The 20,304-nt window shown below is 38.5% G+C and overlaps 1 protein-coding gene across 3 annotated transcripts in view; it reads right to left on the bottom strand.

Moving 5' to 3' along the window:
• PLCH1 (phospholipase C eta 1) overlaps positions 1 to 20,304 on the bottom strand; it is a 109,314-nt gene that overhangs the window by 79,927 nt on the left and 9,083 nt on the right. For all 3 annotated transcript variants that reach the window (XM_018048620.1, XM_018048609.1, XM_018048614.1), the window contains exons 3-4: positions 13,838 to 13,967; positions 9,641 to 9,811 (exon numbers count right to left, since the gene is read on the bottom strand). In XM_018048620.1, coding sequence (XP_017904109.1) covers positions 9,641 to 9,811; positions 13,838 to 13,967 — 301 coding nt within the window. The remainder of the gene's footprint in view (positions 1 to 9,640; positions 9,812 to 13,837; positions 13,968 to 20,304) is intronic.

Below are 20,304 nucleotides of genomic sequence, written 5' to 3'. Positions count from 1 at the left end.
GAGACATCAGGGCCTTGCACTAGCCTCAGTCTACCAGGAGCCTATGAGATCTAAAAACAAAATTCAAGCAAACAACAAGAAAAAAAATCCTGGCATCCTAGGATGGAGTTAATTGCCCATGAGAACATGTTACTAGCTCAAAACACAAAGAATGTCCTAATGAAAATCATCATATTTGAAAAGTATTCATTAAATTAGTGAAAATATCAGTAGGCATTCTAGAAAGCCCACAATTTTCTGAGCACCATATAAAAATTAATAAGAGCTAATCAAAAATACAAGTATTAAGGATTAACTCATTGAAATACAGTAAAACCTCATAACAATGAGAATGGAAATGTAAGCAAATCAGTTCCCATCCTTCTTCCAGCCTTGCTTTCTTTTAATTAACCTCCCAAGAGCAAAATCCTGCACTTAACACAATTGAGTTTTCCAGACCTCACTTGGAAAGTTATATTGGGATTTCACTGTATGAATGAAGGTTCAACATACGTTAATACTCTTTAGTGTCCTTTCCCCCCTTGTTTTGTGTTCTATTTGACATGAATGATAAGATGAAATAGGAACATTTTCTTCCTCTTTCCCATGGAGTTCACTTGAAAGTCTTGTTTGCTATCAATATCTGAGCCCCTCACTGTCTCTTAACACTGACGATTGTTTATTCTATATAAGGCAAATGGTGTAAAAAAGAACTTGAGGAAAACTTAATAACATGTTCATAATGTAATCAATGCTGTGCAGTTTATTAAAAGTTCTTACATCCATAATCTTTATAGTTCTTGTAAACTTAGTATTTTTATCTTCATCTTGTAAGTAGGAAAATGGACACAAAGAATGGTTACCTATTACAATCAATCAATCATTAAAAGGCAGGACAAAGGTTCAAATTTCAATTTTCTGAATTCAAGTCCAAAGCTTTTTCTTTTGTTATATCTATTGTCTGGGTGTTTTTCTATATTTCTACTGAGAAATTGAAATACTTTCCAAAGCGAGTATTTTTTTTAGTGTAACTGAAATTCCCACATTTTACCTTAACTTCTGAAATTTTTGTAACTTTCAAATCCATTCATTTGACTTCTTTGATAATTCCAAATTGGAATGATTCCCCAAACACAAAATCATAATATAATTTGTAAAGAATTTCAACATGGCTAAACTCTCTTCCCTTTGTTTTTACCAAAGTAACATATTCATAATTAAGCCAGTCAAAACTAAGGTGTTTATGACTAAAAGCAGAATTTCCCCTCTATATATATAGAGCCACTGTCCAGAGGTAATAATGCCAACATCTCTAGATACTTCTTGTGGAATAAGTCTTTATCTTCTTAATTATTAGGTATATGATGCTATTTCCTGTTTCATACACTTTAAACATTATATCCTTTTACTGTTTTAAAAAAAGACAGCTCTTTGGGGCCAGCAAAACTTTCTCCATCCATCCTCCTAGTAGAGTCTTATTTTAATTTTTACTAAACTGCTAATATAACTCTCCAGGGCATGCAAATGTTAACACTGAGTCTACTGTATAATCTGGTTGTGCTTCTGCTCTAGAATTTTTTTCTGATTTAATTGCTGAAATTCCCACCCATCTGTTTAATTTACAATGTTCCTATCACAAATTTTTCCCAGTGACTCTAATGGTATCTCAGTATTATTTTCCACATCAAGGCTACAGGTAATCCATGAATTTCATTTTCTCCTCTATAAAGGTCCTCCTTCCAGGCTGGTTGAGTTCTAGAACTTCACTCAGCTTTTTGTCCTAACTTCATTGTGTCATTCTTATCGAAGAGCATTTGAGAAGTAAATCATTTATTTCTTGTACGTATTTTTGTGTGTTATCTGTTTTTTTTAATTCTGTGCACACATTTGGTTGACAAATTAACCAGGCAGAAAATTCTAGGTCAGAAATCATTGCTTAATTTTTTTTTTTTTTTTTTTTGGCTTCCGGAATTACTGTTGAGAAGTCTGAAGCCATTCTGATTCCAATTCTTTCCAGAGGACCTATTTTTGTTTGTTAATTTGGTAAGGGATTTTTTCCCCCTTTATGCAAGCTTTTAGGGGTTCACTTTAACCTTAGCATTGCAAAATTTCACTGTGATTTGTCTCTATGTGGATCTTTCTATATTCACTGTGCTTGGCACTCAGTGGATGTCAGCAGTTTAGACACCCCTACCTTTTGGTGCTAATCATCTTTTAATTACTTGTTTGATAAATATCCTCCCTTCTAGCTCATCTTTTTCTGTAACTCCTATCATTCAGATAGCGGACCTTCAGGATTAATCTAATTATTTTCTTCTCATTTATCTATTTCTTTGCTGTATATTCTCCTTTTGGGGAAATTTTCTCAACTTTATCCAAGACAACTAACAAATGTAGTTCCCTGCTCTTCTCTTCCTCTGAGTCTTCTTTTCTCATAGCACCTTGCTCTTTCTTCATGGCGGCAACTTTTTTAATTACTCTAATGCATTAATGTCAGTTTCTAAAGTTTCCTTCCCTGCATTGTCTCTTACCTCTAAGTTTCTTGAGTTACTTGTTTGCCTTTGTCTCTTTCTTTATAGCAGAGGATTTCCTCAAATGTGTGGTAAGCCCTGGTTATTTAAAGCTCATTTTTTAAATCAACTATTTAAAAACCTACTTAAAACTAAGGCAAGGAAAAATTGGTTGAAAGCTGTGTTCTTGAGCAGAGCTTAGTGACTAGTAAGCTTCACTGTAGAGTTCTCCAGTGGGACTCTTAGGAAATTTCTGATGTAAATATCTTTGTGGTGGGGAGGGGGGAGGTTCCCCTTGAGTTTATCTCCTAGAGCTGGAGACACAGGGGGACAATCCATTCCATTTCTCTCCCCTTGCTTCTGGTGCTGCTGGCAAACCCTGGCTTGAGGCTTCATAACTACAGTCTCTGCTTCCATCTTCACATAGCCACCTTCTTCTTTCTGTGTGTGTGTGTCTTCTTTTCTGTTGCTTATAAGGACACTCATCACTGGATTTAGAGTACACACAAAATTTAGGATAATTTCATCTCAACACCCTTTAGTACATCTGCAAAGACCCTACTTTCAAATAAGGTCACATTTACTGATACAGGGAGTTAGCACTTGGACGTATCTTTTCAAGCTACTATTTAACCTACCAAAGTTTGTAATATTCCTCTAAGGAAATTTTTCCAGTGTCCTACTTGGAAGGGATAAACCCAAGATCTGAACATTGGAAGAGGACTGTGGTTCTCACACTTCAGTTCAGTTCAGTTCAGTTCAGCTCATAAATATTCACTTAATCTTTGTACTCATTATCCGTTTCCAAAACTTAAGAGACTTAAAACAACCACTACTAACTTGTTCACAACTATGTAGGATGGTAAGTGGGACTGGGTCCAGCCACACAATTATTCTGTTTTCACCTGGGGGGTTTCTAGGTAAAAACAGGCAGCTAGTCACATGACTACAGTCATATAGTCCAAAATGGCTTCACCAACATGACTGTGGTTGCTGTTGGCTGGGCTTCCTTATGTGGTCTCTCCTCCTCAGAGAAAGTACCCAGCTTCCTCACATGATAGTCTCACAGCCCCAACAGGGGACAAAGGGAACTGCCAAGGCTCTGTAGCCTACATTCCTTACACATTAATTTTGCAACAATCCACTAGTCAAACCAAGTCACGAAGTCAGCCCAGGTTCAAGGGGCAGAAAAATAGACTCCACTTCTTGACAGGCGGAGAAGCAAAGTCATGTTGTACAGCAACACACATACAGGGACACGGGGACTACTGTAGCCATCTTTGAAAACTGCCTGACACATCTCCTATGTTTCAGGGCCCTTGCTCAGGTGTGCCTGGCATGACTTAGTCCAGAGTCTTCTGGTCCACCCTCCTCCGGTTCTTAGCTTCAGTTTCATGCCAGGGCGTAGAAGGGACAGCTGCCCTGCTACCACGGGGAGGGGAGAGGATCTGGAGCCCTAGCATCATCTGGATCAGACTTCCAACCAACGCTTGTGCTTTCAACCCCTGCTCCTCTCCTGTTTTCAGAGTATTGTGTGAATTTCATTCTTGAGCTTTCTTGGGTTCTTCAGGCAAATGAACGTGTTTGGTGGTTTCTTGCTCTGTGGGCTTGGGTTTCAGTGCTCTGAGGTCTCCTTTAGATCAGACAAGTTTCAAGATATTGCTGTTTCTGTATCCTCTCCTACTCTCTTTGTCCTTGTGGTTTTACAGGGAGCAGGGGTCTTTTTACTACATTTTTTTGGCAGTTTCAGGAGGGAGCAGGGAAACATCTCTAGATGAATGGTCATTCAGTTTCCAACTGAAAAAGACAACCGCGATAACTGTTTATCTCCCCAAAATGGCTACTCTAACTCATCCAAAAATTAAGGTACAAATTTCAATGCATTTAAACACAAAGCTATTTCATAGAAAATGTATTTTGGGGACTGTATTTAAGAGAAAAAATACTACAAGACACAATTACTCTGAACAGTCTCTCAACTGCTTTAATTGCAAATGATTAAGAAAAATGAAACAGATTTGGGAAAGGCTCTTAATGGAATGCTTTTTATGATGAGGAGAATGCTTTAAAAATAAAAGATAAAGGAACACTAACACCAGAAAGGGATAGTTCTAGCAGAGAAGAATTTATAATTATTTCCCACAAGAGAAGTGATATTAGAATGACCATGACTCTCACCAAACCAGTCTGGATTCAGTAAAGGGTAATGAAGGGAGAGGGGGAAAATGACACTTATATAATTGGATCAGAAGAATCAAGGGTATATTTCAACAGAAAAAAAAAAAAAGGCAAAATAAGCAACTGTTAGAACCACCAGAAAGGGATAATATATAGGTCTGTGTCATATAAAGTTCAATAAGAAGAGGGCCTTCTAGCATGGGATCACAAAAGTTCTGAAAATTCCCCTGGAATTAACCAACCACATGCATATTTCAGATAAAAAGCCATACATAAATAGAAATCTGCTTTTGACTCATCTATGGCAGTGCCTTTGCTCTTGGTTAAGAGCTAGAAGCATCTGCAAATTATAAAGATGCTTCAATATTCCTGCCTTTTCTTCCTCACTCTTCAATACATAAGAAACAAAAGGATTAGAAAAAAGGTAAAGGCTTGCTAAGAAAGGCTGTTGAGGAGGGTGGAGGGAATGAAATCAGATTCTTACTCCTAAACCAAAACTCTGAGAAGAATCAAACACAAAATACATTCAGCCCCGGGGAAGGAATGGAGATGCAGATGTGGAGAGTGGACTTGTGGACACAGTGAGGCGGGGAGAGAGTGGGATGAATGAAGAGGGCAGCATCAATTACACACGATCAGGTAGAAGGCGGATGGCTGGTCCCTTTCTTCTCTGTTAGGTCTATCCCTTTCTGGGAGGTTGCTGCGTAGCACAGGAAGAGCCCAGTCTGCTGCTCTGTGATGACCTGGAGGGATGGGATGGGGGTAGTGGGGGAGTCTAGGGAGGGAGGGGATGTATTTATAATTGTGGCTGATCCGCACGGTTGTATGGCAGAAACCAACACAATACTATAGAACTTAAAATATACATATATGCATATATATATTTAAATTTTTTTTAATAGAAAAACTGGAAAAGGGTCTCAATCAACTCTTGTACTCTAGAACCACAGACTAATGGATGTGTGTGATATTGATCTGTGGAAGTAAGGAAGTGACAGAAGGGAAAATCCAGCCAACTGGCTTTTTCCTAACTGGCACTTCTTCATGGATATAAAAGACAGTGAAAATTTCTCTGGGCACATCGTATGTCAAGGATGAAAGTCCTAATTAAACAGCAGTTGGACTTGTCAAAGTCATCAATTCAATTTTCAAAGTGCTTCAGTGAAATAAAAATGTCTGGCCTACAGGCCAATATTTGAATTCCCATAATCCTGGACAGCATATGTGGCCAGCAGTGATATTTCATTTCACAACTGAGTAAATCTGTAAAATTTGAATACTCTGGTGTCTACACTAATCTGATGCCATCAGAAACGAATGAATTACTGCCATACGGATCACCAAATTGCCTCAGATTTGTTACACTGTGAAAATCCCATTTCAAAACCCAAAACCCTACAAAACTCTTGACTAATGACTCTCCCGCTGCACACTTAGATTATGTCCAATTTTTCTCTCTGTTAAAAAATGCTGAAATGCACAACTTGATAACTTTTTTCTATGCACAACTGTTTCCTTAGGATGAATTATTAGAAGTAAAATGGATTGGTCAAAGTTTTATATATTATGTAAAAATTGATAAATAATAAAACTACCCTATAGAAAGATTGTATCATTTCACAACTTCACCAGAAATATATGTATACCATGTTTCATACTATACTTTAACCTTTATTAATTTGATGGCTGAAAAATGGTCTCTTGGTTTTACTTCACATTTTTTAATTACTAGTGAAAGATGAACATTTTTAATATTATTGACATTGTAAAATTTTTTATGTTTTGCACATTTTTCTACTGAGTATTGACTTCTCCCCTCAATAGTCTGTACAGCACTTTCTACACTAGGGAAATTCACTATTTCTCTCTTTTGTATATTGCATTTTCTGAGTTTGAACCTGACATTCATTTTATCATGTTTGATATATTGGACCACATATAAAAGTTTCAGAACACTAATATTTTCCTTATGGTTTATGCCTCTTGATACACGATAATTTTTAAAATTTATTTTGTGTTAAATCCACATGTAGCTTCAAGCTACTTTAGAAAATTAAACTGGAAATGGGTAATCACCTGCCAGGAGCAGAAGTCACAGAACAGTGGCTTCTATTTTGCCCAACTAAAATTTGCTGATTGAATGTCAATATAACAAAAGGAGGAAAAAAATACATGCCCCTTAGCAAGTGATATCCACTACTGCTGTTCAGCTAGATTGGGTAAATTCCACCAGCACAAATGAATTTGAAGTCAACATCTTTAAACATTTTAATTTTTCACACTGTTGTGCTTTCAAATATCTCTGTCAAAGGGCTTTCACATTCATCACCCCTATCAGTTTTCAATCTGACACTGTGAGGTAAGGAAGGTAGGTATTAACTCCCCTTTTTACAGCTTAGGAAACCAAGGCTCAAAAACAATATTGATTGGCCTGTGTAAGATTCTCCAACCAATAAAGCTTACTGAAACTAACACAATATTGTAAAGCAATTATCCTCGAAGTTTAAAAACAAAAAAGAACAACTTGCCAGGTGTGAAATGCAGACCTTCTAGACCCCTGGTCTAATGGTCTCTCTACTATACTAGGAAGAGTTCTTCTGATGAGAAAGCAGGAGTAGTTATAATTGCAAGAAACAGGGTAATAGAGATTTAGAAACGCATATTCTCTGGGGGGGGAAAAAATTCTTCTATTACTCCATTCCCATTTTCTACTTGTCTTAGAGCTAACTTTGTTAATGGAGAAGCTCAGCCTTTGCCAAATTATTAAACTAATTTAATAACTGATTATGATAAAACATTTTGCTAATACTGTCTGGCTTAATCCTTAAGAAAGCAACAATGAAATTTATAAATCTGTTATGCCTAAAATGTATGTGATGGTGGTAATGGAACAAAGTAAAATATTACCAGGTCTAGTGTCTTTTTTCTGACACCACCGAATCTCTAATTCTCTGACACCAACTGGGTTCCAATGATGCAATTCAGTTCTGACACTGACCACCTGGAGTTAGCATTAGACCTCACAAGACTCAGGCCCACAGGCTGCCCCTATTTCAGATGCCAGCCACAAATGAGGTGCTTAGGCTACCCCAGTTCTACCTGACCTATTAACAAATTTGGGAGTTCTGTCAAGGAATAATCAGAACTTCAAGTGGGTTAAAACTAAAAACAGATTTTAATCAGTTAATTACTGCAAAAGGGGAAAAGAGAACTCAGTACAGAACTGATTCAATTTTGAATACAAGCAGAGATTTACAGCCAAGGATCAGGGATCAGTGGAAGAAATCCCAGACAGAAGTGGGGGTTTTGGCTAACCCAGCCTAATAGGATTCTTCCTGAAATGCAGGCCAAGGTGATCAAATATCACCAGGGCATAGCGGTAGATGAAGAATTTTATCAGACATCGAAGGTGACTAGATGTCAAGGATAGAGATTCTGGTTAAACAGACTTAAGAATTATTGCTACAACTGGATTCTTAAGGGCAAGGCCAAAGGATGCAACCCAGTAGGAAAAGTGGCTCAAAAGAGCCTGCCTAGAGTTTGTTTAGTTAAGGAGAAAGTCTTTGTCAGCTCCTGTGACTCAGTTTCTAAGATTTACAAGAATGACTTATGGAACTAAGAAAGCTGCTTTAGCTACTATTACCAGTTTATTATAAAGTATACAACTCAGGCACAGCCATATGGAAGAGATGCATAGGGCAAGGTGTGAGGGAAGATATTTACCAATGAAGTACTGTTTTGCTAGTTAAGAATTATGTCATAGGGCAGATGAATGGATAAAGAATTTGTGGTACATATATACAATGGAATATTACTCGGCCATAAAACAGAATAAATTTCAGTCAGTTCTAGGTGAATGAATCTAGAGCCTATTATTCAGAGTGGAGGAAATCAGAGAAAAACAAATATTGTGTATTAAAGCATATATATGGAATCTAGAAACAATGGTACTGAAGAACCTATTTGCAGGGCAAGAATAGAGATGGGGACGTAAAGAATAGACCTGTGGGCCCAGTGGGGAAAGGAGAAGTGAAGTGAAGTCGCTCAGTCATGTCCGACTCTTTGTGACCCCATGGACTGTAGCCTACCAGGCTCCTCCCTCCATGGGATTCTCCAGGCAAGAGTACTGGAGTGGGTTGCCATTCCCTTCTTCAGGGGATCTTCCCGACCCAGGGATCGAACCCGGGTCTCCTGCATTGCGGGCAGACGCTTTAACCTCTGAGCCACCAGGGAAGCAAGGGTGGGATGAATTGAGAGAGTGGCATTGAAACATGTGTTAGCATACATAAAACATCGCTAATGGGAAGTTGCTATGTAACACAGGAGCTCAACTGGTGTTCTGTGACAACCTAGATGGGCTGGGGGTGGGGGGAGGGAGTTTCAAAAGGGAGGAGACATATGTATACTTATGGATGACTCACATTGTTATATGGCAGAAACCAAGACAACAATGTAAAGCAATTATCTTCCAACTAAAAAAAAAGAATTATGTCATAGGAGACTTCCCTGGTGGTCCAGTCAGACTCCATGCTCCCAATACAGGGAGCCCAGGTTTGATCCCCAATCAGGGAACTAGATCCCACATGCTGCAACTAAGTAAGTCCTAATACAGCCAAATAAATAATTTTTAAAAAGAATTACATCATAGTTAATAAATACCTAGCTATATTACTAACATAAAGAAAATATCACTATAGTACCTAAAAGGAAAAACACCAGAGAGTAGTCACCACTTTGTGGAAAAATATGCATATTTAAGGTTAAAAATTATGTATGTGTTCAATTTACTAATTCAATTTCTCTAAAGCTGCTGGGAACACATTTTTAAAACCTCAGATAAGATTTTTTTGGAATTGTGATATTTACCCTTCTAACTTAAATTTAAAATATACCTACACTCAGCCCTAAGAGAAACCCATGTATCTTTCACAAGTATTTTTAAGTAAACGTTCAGTGCAACAGTCTAATGATACCTTTTGTTCCACCTTCAAAAACTGAGCCAGTTCTTCCACAGTTAGATGATCTTTCTTGTCACTGTAGCTCAAAAGCAACAAATAAAGGTCTCGTCTCAAAGACATCATTTTGTAAAACACACAGAATTCTTCAAAAGTCAGAGTTCCCTGATTCTCATCTGTATCAGCTTCCTGAAAGAGGCATAGAAAAAATAAAGCAGTAAGAGTTTGAAATAGGAAATTCAGCAGTGGGAAATAATATTTATAATAAAAAGCTAATGCCCACTTTGCAAACGGTAAACATGTTCTTTTCAAGAACACATGGATCAATTTAAAAATTGACTATACATTAGGCCACAATAATGTTTCAAATTATAAAGAATCAACTTTATAAAAACTAATTTCTCTGACTACAGTAAATTTATAAAGCAACAAAGAAAGCTTAAAAAACTTTGTCTGGAAACAACCATTTCTAAACAGGAAATTAAACAGAAGGAAACACATGCACCACGTATTAAAACTTGTGTGATGACACTAAAGCAGTAGTTAGAGGGGAACTTGAAGTTTTCAACTTATTAGAAAGCAAGGTAAATTAAAATCAGGTGAGCTAACAATTCAACTCCAAAAGCTATTAAAAAGTTAAGCTAAGGAAAATAGAAGGAAATGACTTTTAAGCAAAAGAAGAAAGCTAAACAAAATAGAAAACTAGAAGATATAACATCAAAGGTGAGCAATTAAGCCAAAAGCTGGTCTTTTGACAAAACTAATCAAAGAAATCTTGGAGAAGATTAATCATAAGCAAAAGAGAAAATAATTCAATATATCATGAAAATACTAGCCTCTTATCAGCTTCTAAACTGTGATTCAATCAAATGTAACTTTTACCTATAAAAGAATTTCTTAATTCTACATAGATAGCTTATTGCTCTTATAGCCAGCAGCATCATTGGTACCTCCCTGCCTGAAAAATCCATTTGCACTTATCTCTAGTTGAAATTATTTGCTCCTAGTAATTATTGAGCAAGGATCTTTTACCATGTACCTGCTTTCTGACTGGCTGGATTTGTCATAAAACCATAAAACTACTGGGAACATATAATGAGTAACCAATCCATTTATATGTTCTCTATTCTAAGTGAACACAGTTGTAAAACTAAACAAAAACTGACAGGGGATGAATGGCATTTTGAAATACATAGATTTTGCGACATATAGTCAGCTGGTATGTGGTTTTAAACATAGCTTTGAAAGCCAAAGTGTGTATAAAAATATATCTTTTTAAACTCATCTAACTTTGCGCCAACTACGAACAAACATAGACCGATATTTACATCGCACAGAGTTTCTTTTTGAGGCTGATTGCTGTTTCCTTCTGTCATTTTAAAAGCAGTGATAGACTGATCTACAGAATACCAACAATTTTGGTTTCAGGCTCTTGGCTGTAGTCTTTGCATCCTAAGAAAGTATGTCTAATGTTCATATTTCTGCTGTAGTTTTTTCAGAATTTATAACCCTGGATAGAGACATGATACATTTTTCAAGATTTCTTTGGAAATGCCTAAACCATTAAGAACAGTACCACTCTGAGGTTTTAAGCAATAGCCTCAAAGACTTCAAAAGAAGCTATCCAAACCCTAACAGATTACTTTTAAAAAATAAGTTGAATCTTGCACTGCAACAAGAAGGCAAAGAAAATTCCAGGAAGGATTTAATGTCTTTACCAGCAATTCAGTAAAAAAAAAAAAAGAAAGAAAGAAAGAAAGAAAAGGATATGCTCCTTAAAATAAAACTAAGATTCTTATTCCCATTACTCCACCCTGAGCTACATGCAAAATCTATGGTAGAAATAATCTATATTTACACTAGAGGCCCAGCTACTTCTCCAGTCACTCCTTGCTTGAGAAGTCTTTCAATCTTTAAATTCAAAGTCACAAAAAGAGACCTTAGTGCTTTCTTAAAACATCTCCAAAGTAGAAGGGAACCTTCCTACACTGTAGGTGGGAATGTAAGTTGGTGCAGCTGCTATGGAGAGCAGTATTGAGGTTCCTTACAAAATTAAACATTGAGCTACCATACGACCTTGCAATCCCACTCCTGGGCATATATCCAGAGAAAAACATGATCCAAAAGGATACATGCATCCCAACATTCATTGCAGCACTGTTTACAATAGCTAAGACATAGAAGCAACCTGAATATCCATCAACAAAAGACTGAATAAAGAAGATGTGGTACATATATACAATGGACTATTACGCAGCCTTTAAAAAGAACGAAATAATGCCATTTTCAGTAGCATGAATGGACCTACAAAGTGTCATACTGCATGAAGTCAGACAGAGAAGGAAAAATACCATAGGATGTCCCTTATATGTGGAGTCTAAAAAGAAATGATACAAATGAACTTACAAAACAAAGGGAATCATAGATTTAGAAAATGAACTTATGGTTGCTAGGCAGAAGGGATAGTTAGGGACTTTGGGAAAGTCATGTACACATTGCTATATTTGAAATGGATAACAAACAAGAACCTACTGCATAGCACATGGAACTCTGGTCAATATTATGTGCCAGCTTGGATGGGAGGAGGGTTTGGGGGAAAGCGGATACATGTATATGCATGGCTGAGTCCCTTCGCTGTTCACCTGAAACTACCACAATATTGTTAATTGGCTATACCCCAATACAAAAAAATATGAATTTTAAAGTTTTTTGGGGAAAAAAACCTCTGAAGTATTAACTCTGAACTCACAAGACTTTTAACATAAACATTTCATGGTTTATCCTCAAAATACATGGGCATTAGAGACAAAAGGTATCTGAAGAGGGTTAAAAATACAGAAGTAAAAATAAGTCAAAATTGAATGTTACTTCTCTTACTTCCAAAAAGTACTCCCAGATCGTTATTTTTGTAAGTATAGACTTTGCCCCCCTCTATAAGTGTACCCTCTCTGATTTAATCAGGGCTCTCTCTCCCTGTATGATGAACATCTATGAAAAGGAACAGATGGGAGATGGGGCTCACAGCAGGACAAAAGTTAGGTGTCACAGGGAGTGCCAGGAACATGGCGAACCTTTCCATGTAGTTTACAGACTGTTCACTCTGTGACAACTCAGTTCACCTCCAAAGTCCCTCTCCCCATCTCTAGTTCCTTTCATAGCGTGTCTCATTCCTTCCTCCTCTTTCCTTTCTCTTTAGTGCAATGGGAGCAAGTTCCCACAGTGCAAACTACCTCCAGCTTCCAAGGACAGGACCACAGGATGTGTAACTGTAAGAGGTCACAGATCAAAGCCAGCCTCCATCTTCCATTCACTGTTGCAACTCACCCCTCATGTCATTTCCGCCCTTACCACCTCTGATAACAGGAGGTCAGAAAACAAAGGGAGCAAAATGCATTAACCATAAAATATAACCCTCTTACTTAATTTTACACATAAAAAATATGAACTACCTACTCACTTAGCAAATTACTACAACACATGAATTACGTATATGACTTATCTTCAAATAAAAGCCTTTCCAAAATTAGTGTTCTAGGAATTACTAATAATTGAACACTCTCTTTGCACCAATCTTAACTTAATAGAACTCACTTCAGCATCTTAGATGGAAGACTGAGTACAATCTGAGCTGGGGGACACAGGATAAATTTGGGTCTAAGAATTTTCCTCCAGGACTTTCAAACAGGGAAAGAACATCTCATCTAACACCAACAAGCAGTGGAGTGAACTTCTGGAGAGCTCCCTAAATGGCAGGAGTGATACAGCACTTCTAAATCTTAGGGATTCTAAAATCCTCAACTCCTCTGAAACAAAATAGAGGGCTCTTGAGGAGTTCCACAAGTGCTAATTTTTCACACTACTTAGTCCTTATTCTGATCCTCATTACAGACCATGAGATTGATAGATGAGATCTTATCCTCTCCAAGGGACTTCATCCTATTTACCCCATTATTAAACTGTCAAGTAAAGTGCTTATAATCACTCTGAAAATGGCAAAAATAACACATTTTAGGAAGTGAAATTGTGGATGCATGTTAAGTTTGGGAAGTTTTCTCTGATGAAATAAAATGCCTCTGTCTTCAAAGAAAAACAAAACAATATACAGCAGGTAATATTAGCTTCCACCAAGACAAAATAGCCTTTTGAAATATCTCAGTATACCATTACTCTCCAAAGTGTATTTTACGTAAGGTCAATCCCATTGTGAAAACATACCTGAAACATTTGTCTGACTTTTCTTCGGGGCAGATTGACATTTAGTTTGTGCATCAATTGGTGTATCTCTTCAATGTTCAATAAGCCATCGCCATTCTTATCAGCTTCCTCAAAGGTCTGCTTCACCCACTTGCAGAAAGGTCAAGGAAATACTTGCCACTTACACTGTCATCAAAATAAAAACTAATTTCACAGAAGGAGGTTGATCATTAACAACAAACTTGAGAAGAAATCCTTTTGAGGAGACCCCACGATCCACAGGCTCTTAGTGAGTTACTAACAGTGACAATAACACTAAGAATGGTGAGAGGAGGACACACGGATGTGATTCCCTTCGCTGGGAAATGAGCGTCAAATCATATCACCCGGGGAGCTTATTTATTGGGCTGGCCAAAAAAGTTTGGTCAGGTTTTTCTGTAGCATCTTAAGGAAAAATCCAAATGAACTTTTTGGTCAACCCTATATCTCTAAGGAGAAGCCCCAGCAAGATGAAAGGAGGGGCAAAATCCCAGTTAGAGTCAAACCCCATACCCACCAGAGACGCTCAGAGAGCTCAAATAAACCTTGGGCACACCAGGACCCAGAGAACACACAGAGACTGAGACAGAATTGTGTCTGAGTATCTCCCGCAGAGGTACAGATCAGCAGTGGACTGCTGCAGGGGCAGGGCCTCTGGGTGCAGTAGACCTGGCTATGGCATAAGCCTTCTTGGAGGAGGTCGCCATCAATCCCACCATAGAGCAATCAGAACTTACATAGGACTGGGGAAACAGACTCTTGGAGGGCACAGACAAACCCTTATGTGCACCAGGACCCAGGAGAAAGGAGCAGTGACCCCACAAGAGACTGACCCAGACTTGCCCATGAGTGTCCAGGAGTCTCCAGTGGAAGCGTGGGTCAGCGGTGGCCTGCTGCAGGGTTGGGGGCACTGAATGCAGCAGTGCCTGCATGGTACCCTTTGGAGGTCACCATTATCTTCATTACCTCCACCATCGTTTGGCCTCAGGTCAAGTAACAGGGAAGGGAACACCACCCTGCCCATCAACAGAAAATTGGATTAAAGATTTACTGAGCATGGCCCCGGCCATCAGAACAAGACCCATTTTCTACCCTCAGTCAGTCTCTCCCATCAGGAAGCTTCCATAAGCCTCTTATCCTTCTCCATCAGAGGGAAGACAAAATGAAAACCACAATCACAGAAAACTAACCAAACTGATCACATGGACCACAGCCTTGTCTAATTCAATAAAACTATGAGCCATGCCACGTAAGGCCAACAAAGATGGATGGGTCATGGCAGAGAGTTCTGACAAAACGTGGTCCACTAGAGAAGGGAATAGCAAACCACTTCAGTATTCTTGCCTTGAGAACCCCATGAACAGTATGAAAAGGCAAAAAATGGGACACTGAAAGATTAACTCCCCAGGTTGGTAGTGCCCAATATGCTACTGGAGAACAGTGGAGAAATAACTCCAGAAAGAATGAAAAGAAGGAGTCAAAGCAAAAACACCACCCAGTTCTGGATGTGACTGGTAATGCAAGTAAAGTCCATGCTATAAAGAGCAATATTGCATAGGAACCTGGAATGTTAGGTCCATGAATCAAGGCAAATTGGAAGTGGTCAACAGGAGATGGCGAGAGTGACTGTCGACATTCTAGGAATCAGTGAACTAAAATGGACTGGAATGGGTGAATTTAACTCAGATTACCATTATATCTACTACTGTGGGCAGGAATCCTTTAGAAGAAATGGAGTAGCCATCATGGTCAATAAGAGAGTCCAAACTGCAGTAATCGGATGCAATCTCAAAAACAACAGAATGATCTCTGTTCATTTCCAAGGCAAACCATTCAATATCATAGTAATCCAAGTCTACACCCCAACCAGTAATGCTGAAGAAACTGAAGTTGAACGGTTCTATGAATACCTATAAGACCTTCTAGAACTAACACCCCAAAAAGAAGTCCTTTTCATTATAGGGGACTGGAATGCAAAAGTAGGAAGTCAAGAAACACCTGGAGTAACAGCAAATTTGGCCTTAGAGTACAGAATGAAGTAGGGAAAAAGCTAACACAGTTTAGCCAAGAGAATTTACTGGTCATAGCAAACACCCTCGTCCAACAACACAAGAGAAGACCCTACACATGGACATCACCAGATGGTCAACACCGAAATCAGATTGATTATATTCTTTGCAGCCAAAGATGGAGAAGCTTTATAGAGTCAGCAAAAACAAGACCAGGAACAGACTGTGGCTCAGATCATGAACTCCTCATTGCCAAATTCAGACTTAAATTGAAGAAAGTAGGGAAAACCACTAGACCTAAATCAAATGACTTATGATTATACAGTGCAAGTGACAAATAGATTCAAGGGATTAGATCTGATAGACAGAGTGCCTGAAGATCTATGGATGAAGGTTCGTGACATCGTACAGGAGGCAGTGATCAAGACCATCCCCAAGAAAAAGAAATGCAAAAAGGCAAAATGGTTGGCTGAGGAGGCTTTACACATAGCTGACAAAAGAAGAGAAGCTAAATGCAAAGGAGAAAAGGAAAGATATACCCATTTGAATGCAGAGTTCCAAGGAATAGCAAGGAGAGACAAGAAAGCCTTCCTCAGCGATCAATGCAAAGAAATAGAGGAAAACAATAGAATGGGAAAGACTAGAGATCTCTTCAAGAAAATTAGAGACACCAAGGGAACACTTCATGTAAAGATGGGCACAGTGAAGGACAGAAATGGTACGGACCTAACAGAAGCAGAAGATATTAAGAAGAGGTGGCAAGAATACACTGAAGAACTATACAAAAAAGATCTTCATGACCGAGATAACCATGATGGTATGATTACTCATCTAGAGCCAGACATCCTGGAATTAAAAGTCAAGTGGGCCTTAGGAAGCATCACTATGAACAAAGCTAGTGGAGGTGACAGAATTCCAGCTGAGCTATTTCAAATCCTAAAAGATGACGCTGTGGAAGTGCTGCACTCAATATGCCAGCATATTTGGAAAACTCAGCAGTGGCCACAGGACTGGAAAAGGTCCATTTTCACTGAAAGAAAGGCAATGCCAAAGAATGTTTAAACACCACACAACTGAACTCATCTCACATGCTAGTAAAGTAATGTTCAAAATTCTCCAAGCCAGGCTTAAACATTACGTGAACTGTTAACTGCCAGATGCTCAAGCTGGATTTAGAAAAGTCAGAGGAACCAGAGATGAAATTGCCAACATCCACTGGATCATCGAAAAAGCAAGAGAGTTCCAGAAAAACATCTACTTCTGCTTTATTGACTAGGCCAAAGCCTTTGACTGTGTGGATCACAACAAACTGTGGAAAATTCTTCAAGGGATGGGAATACCAGACCACCTGACCTGCCTATGAGAAATCTGTATGCAGGTCAGGAAGCAACAGTTAGAACTGGACCTGAAACAACAGACTGGTTCCAAATTGGGAAAGAAGTATGTCAAGGCTATATATTGTCACCCTGCTTATTTAACTTATATGCAAAGTACATCATGTGAAATGCTGGACTGGATGAAGCACAAGCTGGAATCAAGATTGCTGGGAGAGATATCAATAACTTCAGATATGCAGATGACACCACCCTTTGGCAGAAAGTGAAGAACTAAAGAGCCTCTTGATGAAAGTGAAAGAGGAGAATGAAAATTTTGGCTTAAAACTCAACATTCATAAAACTAAGATCATAGGATCTAGTCTTATCACTTCATGGCAAATAGATAGGGAAATAATGGAAACAGTGATAGGCTTTTATTTTTCAGGGCTCCAAAATCACTGCAGATGGTGACTGCAGCCATGAAATTAAAAGATGAATGCTCCTTGGAAGGAAAGTCATGACCAACCCAGATAGCATATTAAAAAGCAGAGACATTACTTTGTCAACAAAGGTCCACCTAGTCAGTGAAGTGAAGTCGCTCAGTCGTGTCCGACTCTTTGTGACCCCATGGACTGTAGCCCACCAGGCTCCTCTGTCCATGGGATTCTCCAGGCAAGAATACTGGAGTGGGTTGCTATTTCCTTCTCCAGGGGATCTTCCTGACCCAGGGATCGAACCCAGGTCTCCTGCATTGCAGGCAGACACTTTAACCTCTAGCCAGGTTTTTCCAGTGGTCATGTATGATGTGAGAGTTGGATTATAAAGAAAACTGAGCGCCAAAGAATTGATTCTTTTGAACTGTGGTGTTGGAGAAGACTTGTGGAGTCCCTGGGACTGCAAGGAGATACAACCAGTCCATCCTAAAGGAAATCAGTCCTGAATATTCATTAGAAGGACTGATGCCAAAACTGAAACTCCAATACTTTGGCCACCTGATGTGAAGAATTGACTGATTTGAAAAGACCCTGATGCTGGCAAAGATTGAAGGCAGAAGGAGGAGGGGATGACAGAGGACGAGATGGTTGAATGCCATTATGGACTCAATGGACGTGAGTTTGGGTAAACTCAGGGAGTTGATGATGAACAGGGAGGCATGGTGCGGTTCATGGGGTCTCAGAGTAGGTCACAACTGAGCGATTGAACTGAACTGATACCTCACACTACACAATCTTTTCAATTCCCTTTTCTCAGTTCCACTCTTACATTTAGATATTGAGACCATTTTGTTTAATCTCCTTGTTGTTCAAATGAGGATATAAAACTGGAAGAGAGGGAGAAATCTGGTAAGAATTAGTAAAAAGAACCAGGTCTCAACCCCATGTCTCCTGTAATTTAATCTGTCTCTATTTTTTCCTACATAGAATGCTGTCTCTGCACTATTCTTCTTCCTATTACTAGCTTTGACGGTTCTTAACTAATAGACCCAACTTCTAAATCAAGTGCAGGAAAAGGAACTATAACCTGCTATGCTAGAGGTTGCTTTAAAGTTCAGTTAAGATACTAGGTGCTTGAGAATATGAGTTTGGATGCAAAGGGTTTATATCATGTTAATTGAGATTTTAAAAGGCCCCCAGAAAAATCAGTATTGGATTTTTTTACATAGTAAGGAAGTATAATAAAATAGTAACAAATGGGTGAGTTTTAAATTCCCAGTTACATTTTAGAAGAGAACTTTTTTTAATGTATGATTCACAGTTGTTAGGGGTTAGATTACAGAAGATAGGACTGTTATGTATATTTAAAAAACCAAGGACTTCCCTAGCAGTCCAGTGGTTAAGACTTTACCTTCCAATGCAAGGGGTGAAGGTTTGATGCCTGGTCAGGGAGCTAGGATCCCACATGCTTTGTGGCCAAAAAAGACAGAACATAAGCAGAAGAAATTTCAGAAGAAATACTGTAACAATTTTAATAAAGACTTTAAAAATGGTCCACTACAGTTTTTCCAGTAGTCATGTACGGATGTGAGAGTTGGACTATAAAGAAAGCTGAGAGCCAAAGAATGGATGCTTTTCAACTGCAGTGTTGGAGAAGACTCTTGAAGTCCCTTGGACTGCAAGGAGATCCAACCAGCCCATCCTAAAGGAATTCAGTCCTGAATATTCACTGGAAAGACTGATGCTGAAGCTCCCATACTTTGGCCACCGGATGTGAAGAACTGACTCATTGGAAAAGATCCTGACACTGGGAAAGACTGAGGGCAAAAGGAGAAAGGGGTGACAAAGGATGAAATGGTTGGATGGCATCACTGACTCAATGGACATGAGTTTGAGCAAACTCAGGGAGACAGTGAAGGACAGGAAAGCCTGGTATGCTGCAGTTTATGGTTGCAAATAGCTGCAAATAGTAAGACATGAATTAGCTATTGAAAAACAACAACAACAACAAAAATTTTTTTAAAAGATCCGCATCAAAAAATCTTTTAAAAAAAGAAGAAAGAAAAGAAAACCAAACTCAGCTTCAAAATTCAAAGGATAATGAAGAGGAAAAGAATGAAGTTGGGATTAGGTCAAAGGAAAGTCAATGAAAAATATTCATCAAGCAGGTGACCTCAGACAGAAAGATTTTCATTTAAGTCAAAATATTAACTGACCTCTTAGTAATAACTCAGAACATTTATATTTTTAGGTAATTCAAATTATGATTACAGGAGATTATACCTTAGAAAGAAAATAAGATAGTCTTATTTCTCCTAAAGTTAATCAGAAGTGATTTTCCACTGTAAATATCTGTTTCACATCTTGTTCCCTTTATAACATTTGAGAATAACCAGGCCAGTTCTTTCAAATTCAATTGTTCCTCATAGAGTTCAGGTAGGACCTCATTATATATGATACCTGGAAGTTAAAGGGTGACACAGGACCCAGGGGGAAAAATAACTGAAGAATCAAGAGTAAAACATTTGGACCAATTACTAGTCAGAACCTGAATCTTGTTGTGTCTGTTTTCTGGGCCTACAGTGCCCATTGCATGAGCTTTATTTCTTTTGACCATGAACACTGCTCTGTGCCCCACAAAATATTTGGTCAGAATTCAAAGAAATTATTAAATGAGCCCAAGGACAGCA

The sequence above is a fragment of the Capra hircus genome, chromosome 1 (genome assembly GCF_001704415.2).
Source record: "Capra hircus breed San Clemente chromosome 1, ASM170441v1, whole genome shotgun sequence".
NCBI classification, from domain to species: Eukaryota; Metazoa; Chordata; class Mammalia; order Artiodactyla; family Bovidae; genus Capra; species Capra hircus.
Note: the sequence above shows the minus strand (reverse complement) of the source record. Positions and strands in the feature narration are given on the sequence as shown.